Source organism: Balaenoptera ricei, chromosome 17, assembly GCF_028023285.1.
Source record: "Balaenoptera ricei isolate mBalRic1 chromosome 17, mBalRic1.hap2, whole genome shotgun sequence".
In the NCBI taxonomy this organism is placed as follows: Eukaryota; Metazoa; Chordata; class Mammalia; order Artiodactyla; family Balaenopteridae; genus Balaenoptera; species Balaenoptera ricei.
Window position 1 is genome coordinate 60,343,357 of NC_082655.1, and position 22,771 is coordinate 60,366,127.

Below are 22,771 nucleotides of genomic sequence, written 5' to 3' on the forward strand. Positions count from 1 at the left end.
AACTATGTCGGACAAAGCATTTATGTGATTTATTCTTAGCAAATAACATATCATGACAGGTGGTATTAAGGAGAGATTAGCATAGGAGAGTCATTGCTTTTAGTTACAAAGAAGAAAATAAGCTGACAATGACCATATGTGAACAATTGAGCAACAGATAAAACTTTTCCCCAGAAAGCATAATAAGATGATAAATGCTGACAAATCAATCAGTCAAGATAATATTTATTATGCTAAGATGTTTGTAACTAACAGCTTTCCTTTTGTATACTACAGGGATCACACTACTGGTAATAGTGTAACATATTGAGACATAAACCTAATTATAGCTGAAGTAATTAATGACTCACAATGAACCTACGAGGACTTCTCAGTTATTTCCAGCCTATAGCTAAGCAATTGGCTCTCCAATGCTACAAAAACCTCCCTGTAATAGTTGGACAGTACTTTGGTCTCCCTTTTGTTGAAATTCAAAATAAACAAGTTTCTGATCACTTCTAAACTGAGAACATGACACAGAATTCTACTTATTCTTCAATCTTAGTATAACAGATTATTATAATTTTTTCATTACACGTAGCAGCAAGGTTCATACTGTTCACAAGGTCATATAATTACCCTAGGTTTAAGAGGCTTTACTGTTGGAATATCAGTTCCTTCAGCTCTTTGCCTGCTTGAATCAAAAGTCTTCCGTTTTTTAGTGGCAGTTTTCTGGCAAATAGGTCCATGTTTTTTCTGTCAAGATGAGGAAATACAACATGTCATTTCCTTTTTACAAAAAGACTATAAAACTTTAAATTGTTATTTGAGACCAGTTTAAAAACCTGAAAGGTGAAATAAATAATAATCCATAAATAAGAAATGTTTTAGCTAAAATTGTTAAAAAATATAGGTAACGCATGTTACAAATTATCTTTCTCACAACAAGAAAGTATCGATAAGTACCCTCCCAAAATTTTTTTTAAAGTTATTTAATAGTCTCCTGGTTTTTACACTAAGAATAAGGAAACTAATGTAAGCAAGTCAAAGCTACTGAAGTGGGGAAAAAGTTATCTTTATTACTAAATACTTGAAAATAGATACTAGAAAAAGGAATGTAAATGGAAAACACATTAGCATTAGGATTACAAAAGCTAACATAATAATAATAGTTGGGATTACTCAAGTTAACAAAATAGTAGTTTGTTAACATAGAATATAGGACAAGGTGGTCAGGTTTGTGTCCTTACTCCACTATCATCCCTTCCCCCTCTCTGCAACTCAAATTTTCCACCTTTTTTTTTACCAAGGATTTTTCTTGTGCTACCTAGTGTTCCACTCCTACAGTTTTTGGGTGGGGGGATGGGGGTTTGTTGTTGCTGTTGCTGTTTTAATATGGCTGCCAGCTCATTCAGTCATTCATATATTCATTTTAAAGACATTACAATGGAAGCTCTCTTAACTGACCTCTAATTAACATACTGGATAAATAATAATTCTCCTTCCCCTAAATAAAACATGTTGACTAATAACACAGAGGATACTAAATGTCCTTTTTTTCTTTTGTATTTTGATAAACAATGAACAAGTCCGAACTGTTAAACATTATCTGGGAAAATAGGAACCTCAGAACTGGCTGATTCAATGTTATGGAGCCTCTAATATTTTCAATACACAACTGTTTTACATACTTGTTTTTGGATATCGTTCTGACAAACAAACACAGTAACTGTAACTATTAGAATAAAATCTCTTAAATATTAAAAAAAAAAAAAAAAAGGATGGCTAACAGGCGACTTTCTAGAGATGTCTATTCTCACATTGCGCTGTATATGTCAAAAGTATGTAGTGCCTGTTCCCAAAACTGATGTATACAAATTGTAGTTGTTATCGTGATTATATCATTTAATTAAATATTAAATAAATACATAAATGAGGGCCAAAAAAAGACAAATTTTTCCCTGTGAAAACTCAGCTTAATGCTTTGAAAATGGTTTGAAAAATAGTTAATTAATAACAACAAAAAAATTGATGAATTAAGCGTGGGCAAGATTTAAGAAAGAAAGCTGTTAATATTTAAGAGGAGTCTGCAGTCAGATGGACATTGTGGGTCATTAATTCCTCACTGCTTTAAAGAAAAACTGGAAACAATGAGAGGATGCAAAATAAAATGGAGCAAAACTCTAATCAGCAGACCCATTTTCAAAGAAAAATCTTTATTCCACATCAAAATATTAATAAATACATATTTATATTTGAAGTTACATAAGGCATATTGACTTTCTTATTCTCTATTTAGCTAAAGATTTTATATTAAAATCAGTTAAATGTGCTTCTACTTGTATATACTAAGCATCTAAAGAATGCATAATATATTTTAGGTGCACTTTTAACTAAAATACTTTTTCCTTTGGAATATTTCAAACATACATAAGAATGGACAGAATAGTGTAATTAGCTCCATTTACTCATCCCTGCCTCAACAATTACCAACATTTTACCAATCTTGTTTCATCTATCCCAGCCCCAGAACTTTTTCCTGAAGTTTAAAGAAAATCCCAGACATCATAGCCTTCTTCTTCTTTAAATACATTATTTCTAACAGTATTTCTAAGAGTTTATTTTGGTTTTATTTTTGTTAATAGTCCCACAAAGGGAGAAACACTTTAATAGTTTAACAGAGAGTAGTTTTGAAGACCAATCAAACTCTGCAGGAAAGAGAGCACTCTGGAAGAATGACAAAGATGGAACTGATACTCTTGAGCAATGAATACTAGCCAGTATCTCTTTAAATTATTCCAAAGGTTCTTTCCATTGTCCTGAAGTATTAAACAATTAAAGATGTACCAAACTCCAAAGGAAAAAGGTACTCACTAATGCCACTGCAAAGAATGTTCTTCCACAAATCTTGCAAGGTAACAATTCTCCAACTTGGACACTTCCATTTGCTAAAATCGAAAAGAATGTAGTCAATATACTCAGTGGCTCAAATTGTGAAACCTCCAAATTTTAATGTCTTCACTTAGTTTCATATGTAAGCTGTCAGTTCTTGTGAAAAATGTCGTGTCATTTTGAAATAAGTAACATCATCAATTAAAATGGGCAGAAGACAAAGTTATCAGTGGTCAAAAAGGCAAATGCCAAATACAGAATTCATAATTTAAGGAGAACCAAATTGATAATGTTGGAAATATCTGGTTTTCTTCTATTTTAACCAAATCAATTTGTCATAAGTCTCTTAATTTATAGGCTGTCTCTACTGTAAATTACTGAAGTTTAAAAACCAAATTTATCTGAAGGTTAAATACATTATTTATCTTCAAAGCATTAAAAAATAACATTGGTGGCTAGTGGAATGGAGAAGATGAGTAGGAAAACCCTGAGCTCACCTCCTTCCATGGACACAACAAAATTACAACTATTTACAGAGCAACTATCATGATGAGAACAACCTAAAGACTAGCAGAAAAGATCTTCCACAACTAAAGATATAAAGAAGGATCCACAGTGAGACAAGAGAGGCAGAGACATGGTACAGTCAAGACCCACACCCCCAGGTAGGCTACCCACAAACATGAGGATAATCACAATTGCAGAGGTTTTCCCCAAGGAGCAAGGGGTCCAAGTCCCATTTTGGACTCCCCAACCCGGGGGGTCCTGCAATGAGAAGATGAGACCCAGGGGGCTTACTTTCGGGAGACCCAGAGGGCTGTGGGGAATAAAGACTCCATTGTTAGAGGGCACATAGAAAATTTACATGCTTCAAGACCCAGGGCAGAAGCAGTCATTTTAAACTGGCCTGGGTCAGACACACATGCTGATCTTGGAGAGCATCCCAGAGAGGAGGAGGCATGTGGGACTCACCCTGGAGACACAGACCCTGATGACAGCCATTTTTTTGGAGCTCATTCTACCATGAGGAATGCTCGTGCTGGCAAGAAACATTATGGAGTACTCCCTCTAGCTTTGTAGTGCAAGGACCCAGCCCTACCCACCAGCCAGTCTGCAACAGTCCTTGGGACCCACAGGCCAAGCAGCTAACTGTGGGGGCACAGCTTCACCCAACAGTAGGCTGGCAATGACTATAGGCACTTTGATTCCCCCAGCCACCCAGGGACCCAGCCCTGCCACTAGAGAACCCAGGACCCAGCTCCACCCACCAGAGGGCTGGCACTAACTCCAGAACCTGGCCTCACCCACCAATGGGCAGGCACCAATCACTGGATTCCCTTGGCCCCAGTGCTGCCGATCAGTGGACAGACCATCTGTGAGACACCTTCAGCCAGCCACACCAGGATCCAGCTCTGCCCACCAGTGGACCAGCACTAGCCTTGGGACCCCTAGGCCTTCACAATCAGCCACCTTGTGACCTGGCCCTACCTACCAGCAGCTGTCAGCATCCACAAAGGCAGAGCCTGGCAACCAATCAGACCAGGGGCCATCCATGCCTACTAGACCACAAATAGAAATCAGCCCACCACAACAGAAGGGCCATGAAACCCACATAGGGGACATTCCTGGAACATAAAGCTCTGGTGACCAAAGGGAAGTGAGCTGCTGGGATGCACAGGACCTTTCCTATAAAAGACCACTTCAACAAGATCAAGAAATGTAACCAACCTACCAAATACACAGAAATAAAAACAGCAAGTTAGGCAAATGAGGTGACAGAAGAATTTGTTCCAAAAAAAGGAATAAGATAAAACACCAGAAGAATTAAGTGAAGTGGAACTAAGAAACTTACCCAATAAAGAGTTCAAGGTAATGATCATAAAAATGCTCAAAGAACTTGGGAGAAGAATGGAAAAACACAGTAAGAAGTTTAACAAAGAGTTATAAAATATAAAGAAGAACAAAACAGAGCTGAAGACAACAATAAGTGAAATAAAAACATACTACAAGGAATCAACAGTAGATTAGATGATACGGAGGAATGGATTCAGCAAGCTGGAAGACAGTAGTAGAAATCACTCAAGCTGAAGAGAAAAAAAAAGAGTTTAAAAAATGAGGACAGTTCAAGGGACCTTTGAGACAACACTAAGCATACTAACATTTGCATTATAGGGGTTCCAAAAGGAAAAGGGGAGGCAGAGAACATATTTGAAGACATAATGGCTGAAAACTTCCCTAACCTGGGAAAGGAAACAGATATACAAGTCCAAGAAGCACAGACAGTTTCAAACAGGATCTACCCAAAACCGACCACACCAAAAAAACATCGTAATTAAAATGGCTAAAATTAAAGACAGAGTATTAAAAGCAGCAAGGGAAAAGCAACTAGTTACATACAAGGGAACTTCCGTAAGACTACTAGCTGACTTTTCAGTAGAAACCCTGCAGAGCAGAAGAGAATATCATGATACATTTAAAGTGATGAAAGGAAAAAAACCTACAACCAAGAATACTCTACCCAGCAAAGCTATCATTCAGAAAGATAAGATAAAGAGTCTTGCAGACAAGCAAAAGCTAAAAAGGGGCTTCCCTGGTGGCACAATGGTTAAGAATCCACCTGCCAATGCAGGGGACATGGGTTTGAGCCCTCGTCCAGTAAGATCCCACATGCCGCGGAGCAACTAAGCCCGTGTGCCACAACAGCTGAGTCTGTGCTCTAGAGCCCGCAAGCCACAACTACTGAAGCCCGTGCACCTAGAGCCCATGCTCTGCAACAAGAGAAGCCACCGCAATGAGAAGCCCGCACACCACAAATAAGAGTAGCCCCCGCTCACCATGACTAGAGAAAAGCCCGCACGCAGCAAGACCCAACGCAGCCAAAAATAAAATAAATAAAATAAAATAAATAAATTTTAAATATTAAAAGCTAAAAAAGTTCAGTACCACAAAACCAGCTTTACAAGAAATGAAAAGGCACTTCTCTAAGTGAAAAAGGAAAAGCCACAACTAGAAATATGAAAGTTATGAAAGGAAAAATCTCATTGGTAAAAGCAAATACACTGTAAAGGTAGTAGACCAACCACTTATAAAGCTAGTAGAAAGGTTAAAAGACAAAACTAGTAAAACCTTCTATACACAAAATAAGTAGTTAAGAAATACCCAAAAGATGTAGACTATGATGTCAAAAACATTAAACATAGAAGGGGAGTAAAAACTCAGGGTTCTTAAAATACATTCAAACTTAGGAGGACATCACATCAACTTAAAATAATCACATATATATTGATTGCTATATATAAACCTCCTGGTAACCAAGTTAAAAATCTATAACAGATACAAACACAAAAAACTGAAAGAAATCTAAACATAATATTAAAGACAGTCATCAAATCACAAGGAATGAGAGCAAAAGAAGAAGAAAGGAATAACAACAACAACAAAACTACAAACTAAACTTGAAAACAATTAACAAAATGGCAATAAGTACATACCTATCAACAATTACACTTAAAGTGTATATGGACACAGAGTGCTCCAATCAAAAGACACAGGGTGGCTCAATGGATACAAAAACAAGACCTGTATATATGCTAATCAAGAGATTCAGTCCAGATCTAAAGGAACACACAGACTGAAAGTGAGGGAATGGACAAAGGTATTCCATGCAAATGGAAATTTTAAAAAAAACCAAGGTAGGGCTTCCCTGGTGGCGCAGTGGTTGAGAGTCTGCCTGCTAATGCAGGGGACACGGGTTCGAGCCCTGGTCTGGGAGGATCCCACATGCCGCGGAGCAACTAGGCCCATGAGCCGCAACTACTGAGCCTGCGCGTCTGGAGCCTGTGCTCCGCAACAAGAGAGGCCACGATAGTGAGAGGCCCGCGCGCCGCAATGAAGAGTGGCCCCCACTTGCCGCAACTAGAGAAAGCCCTTGCACAGAAACGAAGACCCAACACAGCCAAAAAGATAAAATAAATAAATAAAAAAAAAAAAAAAAAAAAAAAAAACCAAGGTAGCAATACTTATATTGGACAAAGTAGACTTTAAAACAATGACTGTAACAAGAGACAAAGTAGGACTTTACCTAATAATAAAGGGATCAATCCAAGAAAAAGCTATAACGATTGTAAATATATATGCACTCAACATAGATGCACCTAAAGACATAAAGCAAATATTAACAAACAAAAAGGGAGAAATGGACAGCAACACAATAACAGTAGGGGACTTTAACACCCCACTTACATCAATGAACAGATCATCCAGAGAGAAAATCAATACGGAAACACTAGCCCTAAACAACACATTAGACCAAATGGTCTTAATAAATATAGAATATTCCATCCAAAATCATCAGAATACACATTCTTTTCAAGTGCACATGGAACATTCTCCAGTAGATCACACGGCAGGCCACAAAACAAGTCTCAGTGAATTTGAGAAGATTGAAATCATATCAAGAAACTTTTCAGGCACATGCTATGAGACCAGAAATCAACTACAATTTGAGAAGATTGAAATCATATCAAGAAACTTTTCAGGCACATGCTATGAGACCAGAAATCAACTACAAGGAAAAAAAACTGCAAAAAAACCCATAAACATGTGGAACTAAACAACCAACGGGTCACTGAAGAAATCAAAGAAGAAATCAAAAAAATAACTGGAGACAAATGAAAATGAAAAACTCAATGAACCAAAATCTATAGGTTTCAGCAAAAGCAGTTCTAAGAGGGAAGTTTATAGCAATACAAACCTACCTCAGGAAACAGGAAAAATCTCAAACAAACAACCTATCCTTATACCTAAAGGAACTAGAGAAAGAAGAACAAACAAAACTCAAATTTAGTAGAAGAAATCATAAAGAATATAGCAGAAATAAATAAAATAGAGACTAAAAATAATAGAAAATGTCAATTAAAATAAGACCTGGTTCCTTGAAAAGCTAAACAAAATTGATAATGCTTCAGCTAAACTCATCAAGAAAAAAAAGAGAGCGCTCAAATTAAAAAAAAATCAGAAATGGAAGTGGAGAAGTTACACTTAACACCATGCAAATACAAAGGATCATAAGAGATTACCATGAACAATTATATGCCAATAAAATGGACAAGTTAGAAGATATGGACAAATTCCTAGAAATATACAATACCCCAAGACTGAATCAGTGCTCATCCAGAGAGGAATGGATAAAGAAAATGACAACACTTGCGGGCACACGCACACACACATGCACACACAAATACTACTCAGCCCTAAAAAATGAAATCTTATCATTTGTGACAAAATGGATGGAACTAGAGGGTATTATGCTACGTGAAGTAAGACAGAGAAAGACAAATACTGTATAATTTCACTTATATGTGGAATCTAAAAAACAAATGAACAAACTTAAAACAGAAACACAGTCATAGACACAGAGAACAAACAGGTAGTTGCCAAGGGAGAGGGGTTGGGGGGGGAGGAAATAGGTGAGGGAGATTAAGACAAACAAACTTCCAGTTACAAAATAAATGAGTCACAGGTATGAAATGTACAGTGTGGAAAATATAGTAAATAATACCTTTGTATGGTGACAGATGATAACTAGACTTACCATGGTGATCATTTTGAAATGTAGAGAAGCATCGAATTACTAAATTGTGTACCAGGAACAAAAATAGTTTTGTAGTCAAATATACTTCCTAAACAAACTCATAGAAAAAGAGATCAGATTTGTGGCTACCTGGGTGGGGAGGATGGGAAACTGGATGAACATCATCAAAAGGTACAAATTTCCAGTAATGAGATAAACAAGTACTAGAGATGTAATGTACAATATGATAACGATAATTAACACTGTTCTATGTTGTATATAAAGTTAAGAGATTGGATCCTAGGAGTTTCTCATCACAAGGAAAAAAAAAAGTTTTTTTCCCTTTATCTGTATAAGATGATGGATGTTCACTAAATTTATTGTGGTAAACATTTCATGACATATATAAATCAAATCAGTATGCTGTACACCTTACACAGTGCTCTATGTCAATTATATATATAAAACTGGAAGAAAAAAATAAGATAAAAACAGGTGCTACAATTTGGGATGATGAAAACGTTCTGGGAATGGATAGTGATGATAGTTGCACAACAATGTGAATGTACTTATTACCACTGAATTGTACACTTAAGAATGGTTAAAAAGGTGAATTTTATGTTATGTCTATTTTTCCACAATACAACATTTTTTTAAACTAAAAAAAAAAAAAAGTAAGAAATAACCCTGGAGATCAGTGAGGTGGCTCCCTGATATGGTTAGGGAGTCTAGAATAAAAAGAATGTTGTCCTCCCCAACAACAGAATTATTAGGCTTTAAGGAAAAGATTACCTAGTTACTACGCATTATGTGACTTGTTCATTATTTTATAAATATAATATTATGTTAAGATTCACTGGACCAACAAATTGAGATAATCTGACCTTATGGGCACAACTGACTAAACAAGGAAGAAGTGGCTGCAACTTTTACAAAATCAGAAGTTAATGCATCTATCATGTACTTGCACATAACAAATTTCATCACATATACACACACAGAAACTACATTCTTTGGGATCCTACATAACTAAGTCAATTTGTCATTTTATTATCTAGCCAAACATCACACCTAATTTATTTCCATACCTGTAATTTTCATAAAAATGACAAAAATGATATCCTTGTATCTTCTGCTGAATTTCTGTTAAAATTCTTTTATCATATGAAAGGCGAGTAAAAAAACATTTTCTTTTAGAAGTAACAAACTCATGAAAAAAGTACGATTATGGACTTCATGTAATGTGTTGTTCCAAGGCATTTAGTGAGTCCACAGAAAACTTATCAGGAGAATCAAAAAAGACATTGGTGGGAACGCAATCAAACAGTAACAGAAGAACTGTTTTGTTCTCTCATTCTCCAAGTACTCTACTGCACTGTTTCAGTGGTAGATAGATGGAGCCCAAAGTCTGTATGGTGGTGGGTAAGCTGTGAACACTACAAAAGCAAAACAAGATTTGCCTGATTCGTCCTTTCCAATAGCAAAGACGAGGTTATTTAGGGAGAGAGAGCAAAGCAACTTCATTTATCTGGATCACTTAATTCCATTAACTATCCAAAAAGTTGAAGCAGTTGCTGGATGGAGTCCATTAGGTATATGAAGATTAATGTCTTCGTAACGACTGTCAAAGTGATACCACATACTGCATAATCTATTAGGCTTGCCTATTTATAGTTTTCATGTCTTCCTTTAAATTCCAAACAATAATTTAAAAATTTATTCATATGAAATGTTGAAAAGTACCACTATGTTACTTGCTTAAAAGTATATTTCAGTATTTCCTTGTTAAATAGATAACAAAGCGAAATCTTATAAAGAAGTAACTATTGAGAAAAATCAATTCAACACATGGAAATAATGTGTGTCTACTTGAGTACCTACTATCAATACTTGCCAAGCATGTACCAAGTAACAGTGACAGAAGGGTGGAGTCACACAATCTTTGCTTCATAAAGCCAACAGTCTACATGATTTACTTCTTCACTATATCTAAGAGCCAAATCATCTTCCTTTTTTTTTTAATACAAAAGCTTAAAACTTAATATAACAGCAACTAGAATACTAACATAAAATAAAATCCAACTCCTGGGATTAATTCCTACAAGTCATCAAACATGTTCAGATTGTCTTTAAAGGAAAAGAAAATTATTATAGCTACAAGGCATAAAAAAGAGAAAACAGCATTAAAGAGAAAACATTTAAAAACAATTATCACAAAAAAATTTTTTGTAAGTTATTACTTTATTCAAAATAAAATAAATAAATTTACAGTTTCCTCTTATAGAGTATAGGCCTATAATCCACAAAATATGTCATGTGTGTTGGTATCAGCATCCCCTGAAAAGAACTTCTACTAACAGGTAACAATAAGCAGCTTAGGGTTTAGAGTCACACCACCACATTTTGTTCTAATGGCATTCATTAAAAGACATGAGAGTGTAGTAGAAAAGGCACTGGAATTTGTCTCATACTATCTAAATTCACGTCCCAGCTCTGTCACTTAGAGCTATGACTTGCTGGGCAAGATATTTAACCTAAGGTTCACATTCCTCTTGTATAAAATAAGAAAGTTAGATTAAATGAACTATGTGGCCCGCTTCTACCTCTATTATGCCATAATAAATACAGCATATTTATTTAATAAAATCTACCTTAAGACCACATTAATAAGAAAAGTAAATGATGATAAGACACCTCCCTTACTGATGTTATATTAAAAAAAAAAAAAAAGTTGGTCACATACAAGAAGGATTAAACCAATTGACCAATTGTGGACGGTAGAATGAATGTTTCAGGTAATGCAGGATGCTGAGGAAATCACTTCCACTTGTCTGTATACAGAACTGAGAATCTGCGAGGACCTATAGCAAAGAACATGATGTCTCTCTCCTTGTTGGCGAAGTTTTCACTATATGAACTACAAGAAAATGTATGACTAATCATACAGGTGGCCTTAAGTTTAACATCTATTAAATGAAGATAACATCCGCTCAATCCACCTTAAAATTTAACAGGATCAACTGAGATGTTATATATAAAAATGTTTCACAACCAATGAAATAAAAAATACTACTCTCCAGGGCATGCAGGCAAACTCCACTACTTTCTCCTGAGTGGCGAATGCTAGAGAATTGTGCGGCTTATAAAAATACAGTAGAGAGAGATGAAATTCACTGTAGAAAGAAGCACTCAAATTGCTGGACAGAACCAAGTGAATAAGTATTTAATATTCTAAAACTTTAAAGAAGCCAACCTCTCCTTACAAAATTTATCCTGTACATACTGTTGATTCTGTTATGAGTTACTGTATTGAGTAATTTCAAAATCTGCATGATAATAAGACTTAAAATGGTATCTTTACATAATACTATTATACAGGTGATGTGAAATAATATGCTCTTATCTAAAATAGTTATGACATTCTAAAATGTATATATTTAAGAAATAGTAGAGAACATTTCCAAAAGAAAAATCTTGTAAATCAAGAACAATTCTGGGCTCTGGGTTTCATGTCTATTCCTTCACCACTGGTCACTGCTTATCTGAAACCAACCTTTAAAACTCAACAAACCTCTCTTTTGAAGTACACGGCACCTGTTTTACTACTTTGCTCCTACAATCTTTTTTTAAAACCGAATTACTTCCAGGTCAACAATCTCTAATATCTCACAAGATATTCCTTTTCAGCTCATCCTAGATTTCAATGTTTCAACATTCATGCTTAACCTACTCAGCACACAACCTGCACCCTCCACTCCACTTTAGTGACCTGCACTCCAGTTCAGCAAAAACAACCACTGCTAAAACAACTTAGAAAGATCCACCTCTGGACTCTTAAAATACACAAGCTCCCTCTGGAACCACAGGCTTCTACCATCTACCTCTAAATCACTTTCTTGATCTCAGAGTGACTTGCATTTTCTTGATAGCTCATTCCTGACTGCACTTCCCTTCCTATCCAGTCTGAACCTGACTAGTCATTTCCACTACTTCTACTAATCACCCTCAAATCCTTTGCTCATGGTCAAATGTTTGGAAAATGCTAAATTAAACAAACAGGTTTTCTTAGAACAGAACTTCCTAAGTCTTAAAAAAAAAAAAAAAAAAAAGACAGAGAAAGATTTAGTATGCTGTTATTTCCCCAACAGAAATCCTTTCTGCCCCTAAAAGGTATTTAGGACTGATGCCCCGAGTATCATATTTTTTGAAACACTGGCTTACATTTACTGACTAGCTCCTCTCTACCTCTCATTCTCCCCCTATCTGAACTGCAGGCAAGCTTTATCAGGACTAAACACTATATTAAAATAGACCCATTTGTTGATTCAACAAGTATTTATTGAGCACCTAGCATGAGACAGGAACTGTTCTAGGAGTTAGGCAAACAGTGATAAAAAAACAAAGACCCTGATCTTATGGAGCTTCTATTCTTTAGACAAAAAAAACAAAAAATAAATGACTTTTTTCACTACCTGACATTTTATATATTTTGCTATGTGTGTGTTTGAGAAGTGGGTAAGATCAGTGAAAGCTTCTTTAATAAGGAGGCATTATGTGCTCTAGAGCCTGCGAGTCACAACTATTGAGCCCGCTTGCCACAACTACTGGCGCCGGTGCGCCTAGAGCCCGTGCTCCGCAACAAGAGAAGCCACCGCAATGAGAAGCCCGCGCACCACAACGAAGAGCAGCCCCCACTCACCGCAACTAGGGAAAGTCCGCGAGCAGCAACGAAGACCCAAAGCAGCCAAAAATAAAATAAATAAATAAATTTATTTTAAAAAAATTATATGTACTTTGTTTCCTACCAACTCAGAGTGTGCATTTTTGTATGACTATAAAACATGGAGAAACTGATGGTGTATTTGACCACAAAGAAAACTTTTTAAAACTTTTTGAAAGGTAGACTACTCATAGAACACACAAAATTAGAAGTAAATAAAAACTAATGACTAAAAACATCTTAACAAAAAAAAAAATCTTAACATTTTGGAACTTAAGGAACACTCTCATAAATAACCTCTGAATCAGAGAGAAATTTTAAACTGAAATTACATACTGTCTAGAAAGCATGGAAAGAACACTTCACATTTAATACTTTATATTACACCAACTGAGTTTATATTCAGGGAACAATGCATAGACTCAAATTCCTTCATGTTTGAAGAAATTTGAAAATAAAGTAATTTAGACTCACTGTTTAAAAAAAAAAAAATGAGGCATTAGAGTAAAGACCTTAAGAAACAGAGGCAACTAACTGATCGCTGTTAATCTATTAATTGTCAAACTGAAAGCCCTCTTTTGAATCCTCACCTTACTGGACCTTTCTACATCATGAGGCTCTGCTGATCAATCCCTTCTACCTTTAAAGTCCTTTCTCTCTTGGCTTCAATGGTATTTCTCTCTCCTAAGCCCAAGTGTTTCAGATTTCACAACTAAGCAGAGTTTGACCTAGTTAGTACTTAGATCTCCAGGAATACCAGGTGCTATAGGCTTTTTCTAGCATATTCATTACTCAATAAATATTTGTTCTCCCCCAATTCCCTTTCTTGACAATTTTAAACCTTTTTAAAGACTGTTCCCCACTCCAACTTCCTTTCTTGCTCAACCCTAAAGCATCAGTCCCTCACAAGTTTTTTTCTTTGTTTTGTTAAATATAGCTTTCCTGGGCAAACGCATCCATTTGCTGTCACTTATATGCTGATGACTACTAAACTAAAAACTCCAGACAGATATTTACAAGTAGCTATAAAACTTTTCCACCAGATATGCCCCAAGTACCATACAAACACAACACTTCTAAAGCCAAAATCATTACCTCATCTTCCAAACTTGTTTTTCTCTTGGTTAAAGATCTTAATGTTAACTCTAAGTCCAAGCTAGAAAGCTGCTTTATCTTTGATTCCTTTTCCCTCTCACTTCGAGCAGTTCTATTTCATCTTTCCATCTCAGAAATGTCTTCTAAATCTATATCCCTTTTAATTTCTGCTACTTTTGCCTTAGTTCAAATCCTTATCACATATATATATTTCCAGCCTCTCCCTTCTCCAATCTATCCTGCTGCCATAATTATCTAGTGAGACTGCCCACAGTCCCTTCCAAGCCTGCTACGTTTTACCTATACTGAACCACTCTCAAGGTCCTAACACATGTCCTGTGATTTTATCCATCCAATAAACAAGTACAGGAGGGGGCCTCCTATGTACTAGGCAGCTTGCCAAATGCTTTATATATGTTTTCATCATTAAATTCTTAATATAGTTCAGGTAGACTGGTATTTACTAGCTCCATTTTTTATAGCTGAGGAAACTGAGGTTCAGATTAACCAAATCACAGAGCTAAAAAAAAAACAAAACAAACAAAGCAAGAATCCAAACACAGACCTGTCCAATACACTGACTATTAAAATAACCTAGCAACAGATTCAGCACACACACAAAAAATGAATCTAGATAAATTAATAAAGATGAAGAATTATTCAGTTAAACCATTACTTAGATTAGGGAAAAACAAAACAAAAAACCCTAATGGGACACCATGGCTGTCTTCAACTATATCAAGAGCTACATTAGAAAAGAGCAATCAGACTTCTAATCAAGTTTTAGAGGGCAGTACACTAAGATCTACTAATTTTAGCAGTCCAAAAGAGGAATAGGCAGCCTGATCTGTCATATTTGTTAATTACCGCTTATCAAGATATTATGAAAGGAATGAAAATAATATGGATAAAATCTGCTTAGGGTTTGTCATCTCTCCATTTTACAGATGAAAAGCTTGTGAGAGACTGAACTCTCCCAAATCCAGAAATACTTCTATTGCCTTTAGACATACCTATAGGGCACGAGCTTTAGGTGAAAAGGAATTAAAGGCTTTACTCTAATTGCACACACAATGCAGAAGTGCTCAGATACAGAGTATACAAAATCATGAGCAATAATTTATATTAGATTTTGAAATACAGTGTTCAACCTAACAGCTCAACTCCTGACAATCCAGGAAATATAAAAGTCCCAGAAAGACCAAAAATAATGTAAGCGATATATGATCTACAAGCAAGTAATTTTAAAAATAAAGAGTATGATAATCTTCAATAAAATTTTTCAGGGGTCCGTATATTTTCTGGTTTTACAATCAAGATTAGTCTGCTAACTGGCTTCAACTAAAAACATGGGTCTAATGCCAAGCAGTACAATACTTGCTCAATTACTATGATATATATTAAGCAAACTCTTAAAGATTTTCTACTGGATGCTGTAATATAATGTTCATGAGACATCTTCAAAGTGCTAGGTTTTAATTTCCAATAGGGAAAAACTATCTTAACTATCACTGTACCAATGTATCACTGTTTATTAAACGAAGGCATAGATGAATGAATTAATGAATGGTAACCTTGAGACTCAAAGTTCATCTTTATAAAGTATGACCTAACAAGGACTAATTTTAAAAAAGGAGTAAAAGAAAGGCACTAACTTCAACAAAAGACTCTTACAGCTTTTATTTTACTAAAATAAAAAATTTTATTTCATTACTATTTGAAGTTTCGAATATTCAACTGTTTTGGCCTACAAGAATAATTTCATATATTTTAACCTAATTCATTACAATTAAACACATCATAGTTAATGACAGCAACTTATTTTGTTTAAAAAAAAAATGAGTAAAGAACAAGTACTGTTTAACATGAAACATCACAAGGTGGCCCCCTAAAACACGCCCACGATAACATACCATATTATACTAGAATTCATGTTTTCCTCCACCCATGTAATTGAGTATTATAATAGGTTTTCATTATATTTTAAAAGCATCCTTGGTAAGATTTCAATAGTAATGTCTTAGCACTGCTAAAATATAAGATTCCCTAAAACGTAGGCTCAATAAGAGCAGGGCTTTGAATTTTTATTTTTTTCTGCATCCCCAGAGCCTCTCAGAGACAAAGTCATTTATCTAACAAGAAATATTTATTGAATACCTACGCTGTGTCAGACACTGTTTTAGATGCTTAGAATACATAAATGCAAAATCAGAAGATCTTTGCCTCAATTATAAATGTTGAATAAAATAATAGAAATCTGCAGAAAAACAACTATTCTAAAGCACTTTATGTATATTATAATTTCATGAGAATTCCAGGACCCATGATCCTACCCACTATGCTATAATACCACGTTTGAAAATTTATTTTAAAAAAAAAAAGTGCCTCCAGGAGTTCTCTAAACAAAATTATCTTGAGTAAGGAATACTTTCATTACAATTCCTATTTCATGGAAACTTGAGTGATCTGCCTAAAATTAAGCAAAGAACAAGAACTTCATTTGTCGTAGTACACTGCAGCAGCTCACAAGTGGAAAATCATCAGAATTCTTGATTATCTATCATCCTCAAGGTGTTTACTATGAGAGCTTCGCCTAGGAGCAAAAGCATGAAATACTATCATACTCATTACCGCATTTGTATTTTGGTGACCCTAGGTCACTGCAGACAGTCATCAGTTATTACTTTTCCTTTCATAACACAACCTGAAACAATTTACTCTCTAGCATGCAACAATACACAGGACTCAATGCCTCTGTTTATTAATTCCACCTGAATCTATGTAAAGTAAGAGGAGGAAAAAAATCAAGGCTAAATCAAGACAACGGGATCTGTCAATTCTGCAGGCTTATTCTTCATCAGAAAGATTGACCACAATTTGAAAAGGAATTTTGACACTGCTGTTGCTAATGCTAGCTGGGTTTTCTTCCCCCCTTTGTTGTTTCTAGGCGAATGTTGTATTACACAAGATAAAATGGGTAAAGAGAACAGAGAAGTGAAAGAATTGGGAACAAAGCAAAATCTGGAGTCGTGGTTACAGCACAAAGATAAACCTAAAGATAACGAATCAATGCTGGCTCTTCCTTACAGAGTCCTCGTGAATAAACCCTTAAATCCTGCGGTTAATCTATTGTCCCGGCTCTAAAGCTGATCAGTGACACTTCCTTGGGAGATGCTCTTGGCATCCCTCTCACAGAAGATGCTGTAGAAATGGAAAAATGGTTACCTAGGGAAACCAAGGGAAGTGGCCAAGAAAATTATCAGAAGCTCGAGGTTGGAGACACACCACGGGCCTCCAGCAAAGGCTGGCGGTGGGGAGACGGTAGACATTAACGGAGAGTCCACTTTGCAAGGAAAATAAAATCTGGCCGGAGGCTGTGATTACCAACAGGACCCTCAGGGAGTCAGGCAAGACCAGAAAATGGTAGGAAGGGATTTGCAGGCGTTTACCAGAGACAGCAACAGGCCCGGGGTGGGGAAGCATCAGGTGAAGACCGTCTGAGGAGGGGCAGCCTGAGGATCATTAGCTCGACCGCTTTGGGGCTGCAGGACGCCCGCCTGTTCCCCGGGCCTCCGAGGAGCGGCGGGGTCCACCTCTCCGGACCTGCCCTGGCCTCCCCGGTACCGAGGTTCAGGGCAGCCCCTCGTGACAGCCACCCCACCCCCAGACGCCCGGCCCGCATCCCTTCACCTCCTCACCTTCCAGTGACTCCATGGCGCCACCGCCTCGAGCTCCGCCAGACTCCTCCAACAGCGCGCCGCCGCCGCCGCCGCCGCCGCCGCCGCCGCCGCCGCCGCCGCCGCCGCCGCCGCCGCCGCCGCCGCCGCCGCCGCCGCCGCCGCCGCCGCCGCCGCCGCCGCGCAGCTCGGGCTGTAGCAACCCGGCCGCGCCTCCCACCCGCTAATATTCCGAGCGTCCATTGGTCCGGAGCTGAACGGGCGGAGCTCCGGGGGGCGGGGCCTCGGGGTGAAGTGCCTCCAGCTGCCGCTGCACAGCTGCTTCCCGGCTCTAGGCTTTCGTGGTAGTCCTCCGAGTAATCCTAGAGCGGTTCGGTTTGCATCCTGCCGTCCAACGGCGCCTTTGTTCGATTCCCGCCTTGTTTTCCTCACGCCTTATCCTCCTGTTCAGAATATCTCAGCACCTCAGGGTTCCCGTCCGCAGTCCCTCAGTCAGTGCAGTTCTGAATTCCCGTCTGTCCCTCTCTGAGGACTTGAGGCAAACAAACAGAGCCCACGTCCTACACACTCCTGAGCCGCACCCTCTCCGTTACCCGCTACTGTCACACTTTACCTGAGTGTATTCCCTAGACTTTATCTTCACACACAGATTTATGAGCTAAGGGACCTTTTTCCTACAGAAACCATGCTTTCTAACTGGGATTGTAGAACTGAGATTCCTCTCAGTACTTAGAAACAATTTCCTCAGCATGAAAGCTTGGGCCAAAAAGAGGTGAAAGCCAGCCCTCCCTTCATCTTCAGCTACTCTTGGCCTCCCCTGGCCCCAGATTTGAGCATTCTTGAACTAAAGTAGAATGCAGGTCTCGCAGCTGATGAGGTAACATCAAAACTATGCTTGATCAGGGAGTTTAAGGCGGGAACGAACCTATACAGGACAGAAGGAGGCCTGTTTCCGTGAAAACCTCTTGGGGATGAAGGTAACTTCAAAACTAACTAAAACCTCTGCTTAACAGTCTAACACATTTCACCAGAACTAAATGTCTTTGGAAATTTGATTTTAGCAGTGATAAGCCATATCGTCGGGTAACTCCAGTATACCTCTCGGCAAGTTATCAGTATTACTGTAATTTCCATAACAAATCTTATATTAATTTTCTTATTAAGCTGTTCAGTTACAAAGTTTTGACATTATATCTAACTTTGTCTACTGTTAGAAGTAGGTATCTTACGAACCAGTAGCCTTTATGAAGCGAGAGTTCTGCTCTCCAGTCCAATGATGGCATTTTAAACAAGTAAACAAGCGCTCGAGGGTCTCACCATCTCTTATTGGGAAGATGATCTAAGTATATTTGAATGTGGTGCAGTCCATCTCTTATATGGAATCATGAGACAGTCCTGTCTCAAGCCCTCCCCTACCCCTGGTTCTGCCCTGGCTCTTTTGTTCCTCTGAGATCTGAGATCCTAGGCCTAATGGGCCAGCCCACAGCCTTTCCTGCCACTTAGTCACCCTGGACTGAGTGTGGAAAGGTCCTTTCTCCTTGGTGCTGCTAAGGCTGAAGTGAGACTCGTGGGGGCATTGAAGTGCTTTAAAAGAGCACTAAGAATGAAAAAAGCACACTTGGAAGAAAAACCAAAAATAAAGAAACAATTTACTTTACAAATCACAAATTCTTGAAGTCAAGCCAAAAAATGGAGTTGGCTGATACACACCCTATTGGGCATAAATGCTATAGTAACAGCAAAAACAATAATAATAACAGTAACAATTTTAAAAAATCATATTAGGCATGTTTTAGGTCCTTTTCATATATTCACTTATTTAATCTTCAAAACAGCTCTACCAAGTAGATACTATAATTTTCATTTTTGAGAATTAAAGTATTCAATTTCTAGATGTCTCAGAGAGATTAACTTTTTTGCTAATATTTTATACTCTTAGTGAATGGTAGCTTGGATTTAAACTCTAGTCTGTCTGAATACCTATGACAATTTCATGGGACTCCTCACATTGCTTTCTAATTATCTTAAATGTAAATCCAAATATTCAGATTCATTGTTTAAGGTGTATTTGTGTAGGCATTACTACTGTGAATCTTAATTCTTTAAAATGTGCCTGTCAATCTCTAAAGGTAATGGTCTCTCCACACTTTCATGCTCCAGCTACCCTGGCTTCTTCAGCTTTTCCTGGTCCTGATCCCTGGGTGAAGAGGACAATTTCTTACTGCCTTCCTAAGTTCCTTCCTCTATGTCTTACATGCCTGGCCTGAGAGTCTCTCTGGTCTTGATGCTCTCCTCTGTCTTTTCTTCCTCTTGATCTATTCCATTTTTCTGATGCATTCATTCAACAAATATTTGTTGAGTACCTACTATGTTTCAGGCCCATTTCATTACTATCCAGTTACTAAAATGAATGAAGCTCAGTTTCTTCTTTATGTTCCTAAGCTTTTATCTGTTCATAATTTTCTTTTGCTCTCCAGTGATCTTTTTAGCTAATGGTAACATTCATAGAGGAATATGAATTAGAGATCTGCCCACCTCCCTATCATACAAAAAAGAAAGGAAAGGTTCAGAGATGTTTACTGACTCGATCCAGATTAAAAAACTACCAAGTAGCTGAAATAGATATTGCACGCTTGTCTGATTACATCATATCCCTGATTCTTTACACTCTGCAATACTTTCCCTTCAACCACCATTCCCTGGAGCCCATCCACATCTCATTTGCACCTTCCAAAGGGCTGAGCAAGCTGCTTATATCTTCTTGTTTCAAAGCTCCAACCTCCTGTTGGGTCTTACACAAAGATCAATTTCCCTTTCAGAGACATTCTTTGGCCCTCATTCAAATCATTTTCAGAACACAGCTAAATGAGATTCTGAATCTCAGTGAAAAACCAACTCATTTTCTAAACCCACTCTGTAAGGTATTTTTTTTTCCCTCCACAGTCTCCAGGGGACTGACCCACCACAATTTAATACATAAAAATTTATTTATACATTTGGCAATCATAACAAAAATTACAGTTTTCATCAAAAACAAAAGAGACATATTTTCCTTAAAAATGGGGAGAAGGGGCCGAACAAGTGTTCTAGACTGAGGAACCATATTCTGAGTTAAGTCTTATTAGTTTTATTTTGTAGATTGAAGCAAAACAAAATCTTTAAGTGTTCAGGGACAAAATAGTGATAGTCCTGAACAAGGAAACACACTAAGAAAAGGAAAAAGAGAGGATCCTAAAGCAAACTTCATTGCCTTCATGGATTGGAGGATTACTCCGTTCACAGTGTGATAGTGATTATTCTACCTCTTTCTCCTCTAGTTCCAGAAAGAACTCCCAATTCCTTAAGGAGCCTCTATTCTCCTCCACTTTCAAAACTAATTCCCAGCTGCAAAAGGATGAATTTCTTAAACCTTCAATTATGATCCCATCTATCTGTCTCTTGCCACCACAATTCCAAATCTCAGATGAAAATCTATTAGTTCAAATACTTATTGAGATACTCCTACATATGTAATACTGTTCTAGGCACAACAAGGAGCTCCAAAGTAGTCTCTTTGGTCTCTAGGAAGTTAACATCTAGTAAAGGAAGCCTGGGCAAGACATAATACAGAACAATAGAGGACAATATATTCAATGGATTATTAAGTCTTAGATGTTGTGGTACAGCTTATAAGAGTAATTGGTTTTAAATAAATATTCATTTAGAGATTCACCTATGCTGCTGTATATAACACTAGTTTATTGCTTCCGAATGCTGAAAAGTATTTTACCATATGCATACACCACAGTTTATTTTCTCATTCCTGCAGTGAAGGGCACCCAGCTGCCTCTAACCGGCTGGTACAATGAACATCTTTGTGACTGTCCCCTTATGAACCTGGGCTCAAGTTCCTCTGGGTTGCATCCGTGGAATGGATTACTGGGCCATATTCATTTCCAGTAAGTATGCCCAGACCGTTCTCTGCAACGTCTGTACACTGCCATCAGCAGTGTGTAAGACTGCCCATCTTCCTATATCTCATTAATACCTGGCTTAGCTCTAATTTTTGCCAATCTGCTGGGAATCACGAGTTGGGAATCTCTTCATAAACTTGCTAATTCAGATTTGCCTTTCAATGAATTGCCTAGTTTTATCCATATTTTATATTGTGATCTCATCTTTTTGTTATGGATTTTTAAATTCCTTGTATATTCTAGATATTAACTTCTTGCTGATTTTGATTAGTTTAAAAATATTTTTCTAGTTTGTCAAATATCTGATAACTTTGTCTATGATGCCTGTCATTGCATAGAAATCCTTAACTTTAATTTTGTCAAGTCCATCAATATATTTTCTTTCTGAATTGTGCATTTGATTTTTTATTAAAGTTCTCTTCACCTTTAGATTATGAGGGTATTTGTTTACGTTTTTCTGTTAGTGAAGCCAAACCAAATCCTAAGAAAATGGAGACAATTTAGATTCAAACTGGAGAGGACAACAAAAACATTTTTTTCTAGTGTCTTTTATGTTATGGGGTAACTCTAAAAATTCAGATAAGAACCAATGCCCAGAATGTTTTGAGACGTTGTGAATTTCAGCTTTATCCAATTTTGCCTATTGTCGCCAGGAAAGCAAAATGTTTTTAGGTGCTCCTTTTCCCACCTGGAGGAAGAAAAACAGAAAAAAAAAAGTGAAAAATATTGAGTCCTTCCCCCTTGCTTTATTATTACTCATAGCAGCTTCTCACAGGCTTTAAAAGAGTTTCCTTTAAAATGCTGTATAGTATTGCAAATAAATATTATATAACGTTGATGACGATGTCATCACCATTATAAATCACCTAAATGAATACCTTGG

General features: G+C 37.2%; 1 protein-coding gene across 2 annotated transcripts in view; it reads right to left on the minus strand.

Moving 5' to 3' along the window:
- ZC2HC1A (zinc finger C2HC-type containing 1A) overlaps positions 1 to 18,033 on the minus strand; it is a 57,148-nt gene extending 39,115 nt beyond the window's left edge. For both annotated transcript variants that reach the window (XM_059901956.1, XM_059901955.1), the window contains exons 1-3: positions 17,957 to 18,033; positions 2,854 to 2,927; positions 619 to 735 (exon numbers count right to left, since the gene is read on the minus strand). In XM_059901956.1, the coding sequence (XP_059757939.1) occupies positions 619 to 735; positions 2,854 to 2,927; positions 17,957 to 17,972 (207 nt within the window). In that variant the 5' untranslated portion in view covers positions 17,973 to 18,033. The remainder of the gene's footprint in view (positions 1 to 618; positions 736 to 2,853; positions 2,928 to 17,956) is intronic.
- Positions 18,034 to 22,771: the final 4,738 nt, after the last annotated feature.